This window comes from Curcuma longa, chromosome 19, assembly GCF_044706935.1.
Source record: "Curcuma longa cultivar G26 ecotype Majalengka, Jawa Barat chromosome 19, ITB_CL_G26_1.1, whole genome shotgun sequence".
NCBI classification, from domain to species: Eukaryota; Viridiplantae; Streptophyta; class Magnoliopsida; order Zingiberales; family Zingiberaceae; genus Curcuma; species Curcuma longa.
This window is the reverse complement of record NC_133879.1, coordinates 4,732,168-4,744,294: the sequence shown is the minus strand read 5'-3', so window position 1 is coordinate 4,744,294 and position 12,127 is coordinate 4,732,168. Positions and strand designations below refer to the sequence as shown.

At 33.9% G+C, this 12,127-nt stretch overlaps 1 protein-coding gene across 1 annotated transcript; it reads right to left on the bottom strand.

Annotated features, from left to right (window-relative positions):
• Positions 1 to 9,759: 9,759 nt before the first annotated feature.
• Positions 9,760 to 11,900, bottom strand: LOC141812628 (F-box protein At2g32560-like). The gene is made up of 5 exons (XM_074700642.1): positions 11,037 to 11,900; positions 10,879 to 10,958; positions 10,505 to 10,683; positions 10,352 to 10,426; positions 9,760 to 10,183 (listed from the first exon to the last, which is right to left on the bottom strand). Exons 1-5 carry the CDS (start codon positions 11,658 to 11,660, stop codon positions 9,996 to 9,998), a joined length of 1,146 nt encoding a protein of 381 aa, XP_074556743.1. The 5' UTR covers positions 11,661 to 11,900; the 3' UTR covers positions 9,760 to 9,995.
• Between the last annotated feature and the right edge of the window lie 227 nt (positions 11,901 to 12,127).

Genomic DNA, 12,127 nt, shown 5'->3' with positions numbered 1-12,127 from the left:
CCAACCTGGTAAAGCAACATGTACACTTCAATTTAGTCAAAAAAGGACTACGTTGGATATTTCTATTGCCATATTGTCATTGGAAGTGGTTGTTGATTCATCTCACCCTACAGATCCTGGAGATATTAACAAAATAACATCTAATTTTAAAGCATCTGAGAAACATACCATAGCCCATTCCTGTTTCTTCGTTGGTGCAATCGACCTCTAGAGTTTTGATGTTTGTTTGACAATATATTTAATGGGATCTGGTCAACGTTGGTCAAGTTAATAAGAAGTCCTGACATGTCAAGGCTGACCTAGGCAAGAGAAAAGTCTAGTTAGTTTAAGGTTAACTGAATGATTGGCAAAGAGGAATGAGTTGGTGAGAAGTCCACATAGGTTAATATTGATTAGATGTTTGGTAGTTAAGTGATAAGTCCTGATAGATCAAGGTTAACCTAGGCAAGTGAGGAAGGATTAGATGCTTAACAAAGAAAGAGTACAGACATATCAAGGTTGATCGAATATCTAGCAAAGGTAAAGTCAAGGCAAGTCAAGGTTGACTAGATGTCTAGTAAAGGAAAAGTTCAAATAGGGCAAGGATGATTATATTGGATGTCTAGCAAGGGAAAACCACAAGCAGGTCAAGGGTGATTAGATGTTTAACAAGAAAGGAACGAAGAAGATCGATCAACCGATCATATGAATCAATCGATCGAACCCAAATTAAATTAGCGGATCATGAGTGATGTGATCTAGCCAAGGAAGGAAATCAAAGGATCGGTCAACTGATCCTAATGATCAATCGCTCAAAAAAGCTAATCAAATCGAACCTACAAGGAAAGCTTGGGTCTAGAAGATCAGCCGACCATAAAAGGCAAAAATCAAGCATTGATTTGGTGGGATTAAATCTAGATCAATCGACCAATAATAATGATCAATTGACTGATAAAGCCTTCTAAAAGAGGACTCGATGGTATAGGCTCAGTTAACAATTGTACACTCAAAGCTATCATTCCTCTCTACCCTAAGTGCTCCAAGTTCCATCCGGTGATCCAAGAAGATTCAGGATGAGTGTCATCACACTCAAGGCTTCCAGATTTTATTATTTGTGATTATATTCACTATAAGGGATTTCTTCGCCTCTGAAAGATTTTTAGAAAGGAGAAAAAGATAGTGTATTCACATCGAGTAAACATGCCTTGGAGTAACACCCTAGCGGTGTGAACCAAGTAAATTTGATTGTGTTTGTCTTTAAATTTTTTATTATGATGCCACTATACTAACACTGATAGAAATAATTAAAAATAAGTGACGAGCAATATTCATCCCACCCCGTCTCTCACGCTTTCTTATCCTACAATTAGTATCAGAGTCAAGCAGGCTCTTGATTGGATTAACCGCCAAGGAAACAACAAAGCTAGAGGAAGTAGTTTGATTTTTATTTTGTACTTTATTTTTATTTATTTCTTTGTCATTTAATGGAGTTTGAAGAAAAATTTGGTAGAAATTTCTATGAACCACCATCGTACGAGCAAGATAATTTCAATTATTAGAGGTTGCAATGGAATATTTTATACAAAGTGAACGCTTCGACAACTTGTTCATATTGAAGAAACCATCGGATAATACAGAGGCAAACGCAAAGGTAATAAATATTTTAATTAATTTTTCCCTAACAAAATCTTATGCAAATTAGGAAGATACAAAAGTGCACACAATCTATGAACTCTGTTGATCGAGTTCAATGAAGACCTCAAAGTTAGAAGACAGACTCATAGAGGATCAACTCAAAAATCAAGCTGAACTGGAGTCTATTGTGCCAGAAATTGAGGGGGAGAATCCTAACAAGGATTCAAAAGATAATAAATTTAATTTAAATTTTAAATTCTATATAATTTATTTTAAGTGCAATGAAAAATGACACTACAAAAATAAATATCCTATTTTAAAGAGTCAATCTGTACAATCGGTGATAAAGGAGGAACCAATACTAGAAATCTAGAGGAGCAAAAAACACGTGGCATGCTTCAAGTGTAATCAGACTAGATATTATAAGAATCAATGCTCAGAGAAAAGATAAAAAAAAATGATAATTACAGTTAGTCGCATTAACTCAATCCCTGGGAGTGACCGGTCCGGTCCCACGGAAGTTTCTCACCGACCACCAGGGTAAATCGGGAAGCGCACGCAGCGGCCAACCTAGATGTCTAGCATCCTTTGATTGCGATCCCTATTTGGAGGAAAATTCCTACAAATACACGTAGCTGGAATTGAACCACGGGTATTTGGGTGACAACCTAGATGTATCAAAGAAGAGATCCAAGAATCTTGGGGGAGTGGCTAAAGTTAGTAAATTTATAGTTTATGATAATTCATATTTTAAAAATTTACATGCCTTAGATTCTCAAGTTTAGATAAATTTAGGTCAAATTATCATAACAAAATGAATAATTCAATTAAGTTTACTAATTAAATTAAATTAATTTAAATTTAACATAAAATGACCAAATTATTCTAATAACTCAAATCTAAATACAAATATTCATCAAGTTAATCAACACTTTAATCAGATCGATAAAAACATTGATATGTTCAATTAAAATCCTAATCAGATCAATCAAAGTAATAATTCAATTAATTTAAATTTAATTAATAATCAAGATAATTCAAAGTTAATTCATTCAGATCTAATTATTAATTCACATTCAAATAATTCAAAATTACTTAATTAGAACTTTACAAAATCAAAAAAAATAATTTTTAAAATCTAAAAATTTTAAAAATCAGAAATTTATTTTTAGAAATTCAATAAAATCAAATTTCAAAAACCAGAATTTGAATTTTAAGAGTAAAGAAAATAAGTTTAAATTTTAAAAATCATAATTTGAAATCCTTGAATTTTAAAAACTCAAAAGATAAATTTAAAAATCCAGAAAATATAAGTTTTAAAAAATTGGAAAACAAAAAAAAATTTTTTAAAAATAAAATCAATAAGTTAGAAAAGATTATTAATAATTTTTGAAACCTTCTAAATATAGATTTGAATTACATGTCTAAGTTAAACACAAGTCAAGAACTTAAACTTCACAAATCAATTTATAGTCAAGTTCCATTTAATTATGGAACTAATCAATAAAATCATACTCAAGTCAATAATCAAAATTTAATAATCAAAATGTGTCAAAGTGGGTTAGCACATTCAAGGATAACAAGCAATGTATCAAATCCAAAATTTAATACATTATTAGAAACCAATATTATAACTTGTTTGACTTGATTTGCTTGATTTATTATACATGTTTAACTTGCAATGATCATGCATGCTTTAAATTATTTGTTATATGTAATGCCATGTATTTTATTCTTATGCTATTTGTTTAACTTAGAATGGATAGATAGGACATGTATAGGGAAAAGAGAGTTTAATCTTGATCAACGATAGCGGAGAGGGTTGAGATGATAGTAGGCTAAGGAAGCTCTATCGATGCATGTCTAAGTTAAATCATATATTTTTTACCTGGTGCAATTGATTTAGTGGATTTAACTAAAGCCGCCTTAGTCCAATCTAGACTATACAACACTTAGTATTAAGTCCCTTGGGTTAGATGTCTTAGAGAAACTTTATCAAGGCATGTTGTTACTTTAATGATATCCCCTATGACTCACTACAGCTTAAAAATTTATTCTAAAAATACTTGTTTAGCAAACCCAAAGCTATATTTGAATCTAATATAAGATCAAACTACCTTAGATATATTATCAATTATACAAGTAAAATTGGAAGATCCATCTCACAAAAACATATAAGGCACCGTGTATTATGTTATTGAAACACATAGAATGGGTGAGATGCTAAGACAATTAAATTAAACAATATATTTTGAAAAAAGTTTTCAAAATCTTATAGGATTATTTTCCTAAAATTATTTCAAAATAGTGATTAACATAGTGATGTTTTAATGAATTTCATAATTATATGTGTGTAAGTATATACATTTTTAAAAAACTTATACAATTTAAAAAAGATGGTTGTTGACCAACACATGTCCAAATCCTTAGGTCAACCATGAATTCCTAGACCCTAAACACATAAGTATGTCTTCTTTATGGTTAACAAGGATTTCCTAAAAAAGTATCAGATTAAGGGAAAGTCCTATTGAAAGACCAATCTTTAAAACCAATTAATTTTATCTTCAAAATATCATCAATTTTGAAAAAGGTAAGAAGTTGTGTTTTGAAAAGTTCAAAACTGTATTCTGAAAATATTTTTTATTTTTTCAAAATATTTTTAGATAATATTTTCAAAATTATGTTTGAAAAATATTTTGAAAAAGATTTTAGAAAATATCTTGAAAATTCCTTTGCAAAAAATTCTTTGAAAATCATATTTTGTAAAATTTTGAAAATGTTTTGAAATATCTTAGAAAAATATATAATAGTTTTGAAAAGTTTTTTCAAAGATATTGACGTGTTAAGTTTTCAAAGAAATGGATATTTTATGAATGTTAAAAATAAAGAAAATAACTTATCAAATTTGAAAATCGATCTTCAAATTTTAAAAATTTTAAAAATCCAAATTTGAATTTTAAAAATCCAAAATACCAATCTTCGAATTTTAAAGATAATTTTAAATTCAAAATACAAAATTAAAAGGTTTGAAAAAGTAAAATAATATTTTGAAAATGAAAATTGAAAATCTAGAAAATATTATCAATAATCTTATAACTTTACAAAATATATACTTTAGTTACAAGTCTAAATTAAATCAAAATTAAGAACAGAATATTAAAATACATAAAACAACTTATCATCAAGTACCTTTTAATTATGGAACTAATTAATACTCAAGAACATAACTAAACTTAATAATAATTAAATGTGTCAAAATAGTTTGACACATGGTTAACACTAAATATATCTAATTGAGTATTTGATACATTATTAAATATCAATATTGTAATTTGCTTGATTGAAATGATTGGCTTGACATATTGCATGCTCATGTATATTGTTTTAAATTGCTATGTACCATGCTTAATATGCCATGCATACTATCCATGTTTAAATTGCTTATCTTAGAACGGAGAGATAAGACAAAGAGATTTAACCTTGATAATATGGTATCAAAAAGGGTTGACATGATAGCAGGCTAAGGAAGCTCTATTGATGCATATCTAGGATGAATGATGAGTATTCAATGAGTGTAATCGTCTTTGTGGATCTAACTGAAACTACTTCAGTCCAATCTGGACTAGTTAGATCAAGACTTAGTATTAAGTCCCTTGGGTGAGCTATTTTGGAAAAACTTTGTCTAAGGTAAATGATTACTTTAATGATGCACCTTATAACTCGCCATAGACTAGAAGCTTATTCTAAAACACTTGCTTGGCAAATCGAAAGCTAAATTTGAATCTAATACAAGATCAAACTATCTTTGACAAATCAATTTTAAATTACTCAATTAAAATTGAATATATCCATCTCACAAAAATATAAGGCTATCATGTACTGTGTGTACTGAGACACATAGAACAAGTGAGATACTATATTAATTAATGTTTAAAAAATATTTTTAAAAAAGTTTTCAAAAATTTATAGGATTATTTTCTTAAAATTATTTTTAAAATAGTCATCTACATAGTAATGTTTAATGAATTTTATAATTGATTGCATGTAAATATATATCTTTTCAAAAATTTATATACCTTAAAAATATAATTGTTGACCAACACCTAGCTTCTAGTATCCTTGGGTCAACTATAAATTTCTAAACCTCTAAACACATAGGTATACGTTCCTTGTGATTAATAAAGATATCTAGGGAAGTGTCAGATTAAGGGAGAGTTCTAATTGAAAGACCAATCTTTAAAAAAGAATTTTTTTTTCAAAATTATAATTTTGAAAAAGGTAAGAAGTTGTGTTTTGAAAAGTTCAAAACTGTATTCTGAAAATATATTCTATTTTTTCAAAATATTTTTAGATAATATTTTCAAACAAGCTGGAGTCAACCCAGATAGGCATCTGAGTCAACTCAAGAGCAGTATAAAAGAACGTCAGCGTGCAGAAACAATTCATTCAAGCCAATTAACCTCCCTGCTCAACTAGAGGTGCTGCTGAACGTAAACAAGACCAGGCACGTGCCTAGGAGGAGTGCGCGGCGCTCGAACTTCCAGATCGGCGGCAAATTGTTTGATTTTGATTTCTTACTTATCTTTTCTGCTATTATTTATTTGTTTTATTTATTGGACTGTAAGACAGGTTTCTCCGCCTCCGAACGACGTTCGGAAAGGAGACCACTAGTGGACGGGCGCCTCCCGAATTAGGCCTTAGACGTACTAACCCTGGGGGGTTAGGAACCAAGTAAATTCCGCGTGTCCCCTTGCATTTATTTCTAATTTCGCTGCTTTAGTCTTTAATAGTTAACGAACAATTTGAAAAAGTGACACGCGCTATTCACCCCTCCCCTCTAGCGCGTATTCCGATCCTACAGAATCAAAAAGTAGTTAGTACTCTTTTTGATGTATGATAAAGGGGGACAAGAAGGGTTTAAGTTAGAAATCCTAATTCTTTCAACTTTGGCATAAGACCTAAAAAATTGGGTTAAGTAATTAGCCTAACTTTAACATATTGACAAATATAAAAAAGGGAGAGATTATGGTACAATCAACTTTTAGAGTTTTGATATTTGTTTGAAATTATATTTAATAGGATCTGGTCAAGGTTGACCAAGTTAATAAGAAGACTTGACAAGTCAAGATTGACCTAGTCAAGGAAAAAGTATAATTACGTCAACGTTGATCAGATGATTGGCAAAGGAAAATGAGTTGGTTAGAAGTCTAAGCAAGTAAATATTGACTAGAAGCTTGCAAGTCAAGTGAGAATTCCTGATGGGTCAATATTGACCTAGGCAAGTGATGAAGGAAAAAATCCAAGTAGGTCAAGGTTGGTCAGATGCTTGGTATGGGAGAAGTTCATGTTGATCAAGATTGACCGGATACTTGGCAAGGGAAAAGTCCAAGCAGATCAAGGTTGACTGGATGTCTGACAAAGGTAAAGTCCAGATATGTTAAGGTTGACTGGATGTTTAGCAAAGAAAAAGTCCAACCAGGTCAAGGATAATCAAATGTTTGGCAAGGGAAAAGTCCAAGCAGATCAAATGTGACCAGATGTCTGACAAAGGTAAAGTCCAGATAGGTTAAGGTTGACTGGATGTTTAGCAAAGAAAAAGTCCAACCAAGTCAAGGATAATCAAATGTTTGGCAAGGAAAAAGTCCAAGCAGGTCAAGGTTGACCGGATGTCTGGCAAAGGTAAAGTCCAGATAGGTTAAGGTTGACTGGATGTTTAGCAAAGAAAAAGTCCAACCAGATCAAGGATAATCAAATGTTTGGCAAGGGAAAGTCCAAACAGGTCAAGTGTGACCGGATGCTTAGTAAGAGAAAACCTCTAGGAAAGTAAATTCTAGGTAGTAAGTGGTCTTAGAGAAGTGAACTCCAAACAAGTGTGACAAGTAGGTTCAAGCAATCAAAATAATGCGATCGATTAGACCAACATATTTCATCGACTAAAGAATAGTGTGGCTAATACTATTTTGTGTTATCTATTTGTACTAACTTTGTATTGCAAAAAATAGAGAGGTTCAGTCGACTAATTGGTTCAATCAACCGAATAGAGAGGTTCAGTCGATCAGTTATCAGAGAAAAGTTTGAGCTGGATACGATCTGATTCCGAAAGGAAAGAAGAAGATCGGTCAACCAATCATATGGTTCAGTTGATCAAACTTAGATTCGATCAACGGATCATGCACAATGTGATCTGGACGAGGAAGGAAACCAAAGGATCGATCAACCGATCCTAACTATCAGTCAATCGGAAGAGTAGATCGGATTGAACTTCAAGGAAAGCTTGGGTTCAGTCGATTGATCTGGATGATCAGTCGACCATAAAATGCAGAAATCAAGTGCTAATTTGGCAGGATCAGATTTGAATCAGTCGATCAATAATGGTGATCAGTCGACCAATAAAGTTTTATAAAAGAAGACTTGATGGCAAAGGCTTAGTTAACAATTCTACACTCAAAGTTATCATACCTCTCTACTCCAAGTTCCACCCGTTGATCCAGGAAGATATAGGATGAGCATCATCATACTCAAGACTTCCACACTTGACCCAAGTGATTCTTTTTATTATTTTATATACATGCTTAATTTTATTATTTGTGAGTGTATTCATTATAAGAGGTTTTTCTATCTCCGAAAGATTTTCAAAAAGGAGAAAAATATAATGAACTCACACTAAGTACACAGATCTTGGAGTAGCACCCTGGGGTGCAAACCAAGTAAATTTGATTGTGTCTTTGTCTTTAAGTTCTTTATTAGTCTGCTGCTATACTAACACTCTGGTAGAAAGAATGAAGAATAAGTGACGAGCGATATTCACTCCCTTTTATCTCGCTTTTCAATCTTACATACGATACATATTTAATGGGTAAATTGCAAATCATTCACCCTACATATTTATATGTAATTAGGATGACTTCATTTGGATGGATTTCATATCGTTTATTCATATATATACATAATGCATCTTTTATTACGCAGATTGCGGATCGTCTATCATATGTAGTATGTATTTATAGATTGATTGATAAATTAAATTAAAACTATTGGTAAGAGAATATAATAGAAAATACAAGAAATGATGAAACTGTTTAAAAGAAACCATGTTAAGAGATTAATGAAATTAAGTGCAGAAAATTATGACCTTCAATATCTATTGTTCTTTGGAATCTTATGAGATGTACCACTTTACATCATGCACTTCTTTCTTATATCCACTTTGTATTTTTGTATTCACTCTTGGATTTAACCTTCAGATTAATTACTGAAATATATATATATATATATATATATATACTAGTAGAGTTGCTTCAGAAGTAAAGTTAGTGTCATAGTAAGTCTAGATTGTGCGGGGTGTGATAACTTAAGCAGGGGCTTTACTAAAGACAACCGCATTGGCCTTTTAACATTTCCCTTGTGTGCATAGGTCATATTATTCTTCTACCTCAACACTCGACTCGACGGTTAACTTAGCCCCCATTTCACCCTCCATATCGGCAGCCAGCTCAATATTAGATTTCCTCTGCATCAATAAAGGCTTTTTTTATTTCCAAACTTTCTAATAGCACCAAATCTTGCCAACAAGCTTTGTTGATTGGGATGAATGTTCCAAAGACTGATTTCATAGTATTTGTAGATGCAATAAATTCAATGGTAGCTTCTGATAATTCTTCCAAGGCCTCAACATGGTTGGATTGAAGTCATCGTGTTTCTAACAACATATAAGATATCTAAATGATCTTGACTTTGGATTTTAGAAGGGGCTATCTTATCCGAGTAGCAAAGGATTATGGTATGAACCCGGCCACTATGGATGAAAGCCATTGTCTAAAATGTTGTAGTTATGGTTAGTCGAGCTTTTCAAATAATTGTAGACAACCACACGTACTCCTATCCAAGATGAATTTAGATCCTACTAAATCAACATCAGATTGGTAAATTTTATCCAACACTTGGTTAAACTTACCTGTCTCTGGACCTGCAGTTTCATTAATAAGAAGCATTTTTTTAATATGAATATTTACTTGATCAATTAATTTTGAAGATAGACGGTCTTCTCTCTGATTCACTTATTGGGTCAAATTAGAGCATAATTTATATACATTCAAAAATCGATCTTCAGATTATCGATTTCATTTGAATCTTAATTCTCTTATTGTTCCTCTCTGAGTATTTGACCATGCACCACAGCAGGGAATAAGAAGTCTCCTTTGTGTGTACCACATGGTGGCGAGCCTTCTCTTTGAATAATTGATGTTTATTTCCCTTCTTATACCTTTGACTATCGAGGATATCTTCCATCTGTGGAACGCCAACAGCCAAATAGAAATGCTACGATAGTGTTTAGGCATTTCAAGATACAACCGAGCGCAAGCAATTGATTAAGGATAGTTCTACTCCAAAGCATCTGTTGGCCAAAGCTCTCTCCACTTGGAGATGTCATCCTTGCTTTGCAATTTCCTGATCCCTCCATAAAATCCATTCGTTTCATTGCCTTCTTCCCTGTGACTCTTTCGATCGATGGACGCTCGTCGCCACCTCGAACCAGGTGTGAATTGGTTGAATTGAAGGACAATACTATCTAGAAAACCAAACACCAAAGTAGCTAGTGAAATTAGCCATGATAAGAACAGTATAACCATCTGAAACTCAAAAAGATTAACTACAATTTTCATACAAAAGAATTCAGTGGGTGCTGTCAGATATAAATAATTCTAGAAATGGAACAGAGTATCAGTAATCTACTTACTGCTCAGCTGACAATGGCAAAAATGCTCATTTCCATCACAAGATTCCAAGTGACCAATAACTCCATACCACCAACCTGCAAACAATTGAGTTGCGACATTGTTCACATCAGCCAAGCCAATTTCATAACATGATCACTGCTGAAATCACTCACCATAAGGAAACTCCTTGTTCTTTCTCCATTGAATCTCGATATGATCACCAGGACGCAACTCGCTGAGGCAATCCGAGACGTGAAGATCATGAGCGCAAGTATTCACGGGTGGCGCCCTGAGCCTCTTCCACTCCACTCCTTCCTCTGTTACTAGGGCTCTTCGACCATGAGGAGGATACCTAGACAAAACATGGATAGGAATTCCGTTAGTTGTTATACTGGTTCTTACTATAAAGAAGAAAAACAAAACTCTTGAATGACTTAATTTCAGAGCCTAAAGTGCAGAATGTTTGTTATATGTCACCTAAACCGTCTTCAATTATTTTCCTCAATTTTGCAGTGGAACAAGCTGAGGAGATAAAATTTGTGCATACCTTGCAAGAAAAGTATCAGTCCGGCAATCATATCTAACTTGAGCATCGTAGCATGATAACATGAAGCCCACATGGTGATGCTGCAGAAACATTAACAATTCTCAGTTTAAACTCGGAGATTAAAATCTGATCGACTTCGTCGCGATCGTGATCATTACCTCGCGGTTGTAAACCTGAGCTGGGAACCACAACTGACCACTCTCCAAGGACTGATACCGAGCCATGACAGAGTCAGGAAGCAAAGTGTTCTTGAGATCGTTACCATTCCCAATCCTACTCTTGAGCCAGGATATTGGCCAGATGCAAGAGAGCAACCACCCGATCCGATGCTCGCCGTCGAAAGCGCCACCACCCACTCCTCTTGAGGAAGCCAAGTGGTGCTTCCACTCCCCGGTCGCCGCCGGAGCCATCACCCTCCCCCATTTCTCCCTCATGTGCCTCTCCCACAGGTGGTCATTCCTGCACCTCCCCCTCAGAGAGCCGCAAACGGCGGCCATCATGGACAACCCGGACGGCGGAAGCTTCTCCAGCACCATCTCCAGCGCCAACTCCGGCAAGTCCAGCAACGACGTAGCAGACAGCTCCTCGACGTTCTCCACCCCATGGACGGCGCATTTATTCCTGGGAATCATCGGCAAAGATGCGATTTTTCGAGAGCTATTCGGCTCACACTTGTCGAAGAGAGGCAGGAATCGAGACAGCAGTTCACGCCATGGCGGCAGGAGGAAAGTTTTGGAGAGGAAAAGGACGAAGGGGAAGAATGACATAAGGAACAAGAGCATCAGATTTTCACAACAATAATCAAAAAAGAGATCCCAATTGCTCCAAAAGCACTGGATGTAACCCCACTTGAGCTTGCTTCAATGCATCATCATCTCCCAAAACAAAGAATCCAAAGATATCATCTTTTTCAACACTTGAAGTTGCAATGCAATGGAATAAAAATCGAGTCTTTGTCAACCCGAACACAAAAGAATAAGTGCATGATTGCAGAGACACGAGAAGAAGTTTTGGAGGAAGATATAGAGATGAGCATAAAGTGGTGGGTTCACTAGGATTCTCCTCCTCCAATCTGCTAAATCCACACCAAAAATATTGAAGGAAGAAAGAAGCTACAAATGGATAAGAAAAGCAAGTTGTTTTCTCTCTCTCTCTCTCTCTCTCTATATATATATATATATGTATATATACATTTTAAAGGAAATAAAAGAAAAATTAAGAGATAAAAAATAAATCTGAAGTCTTCCAT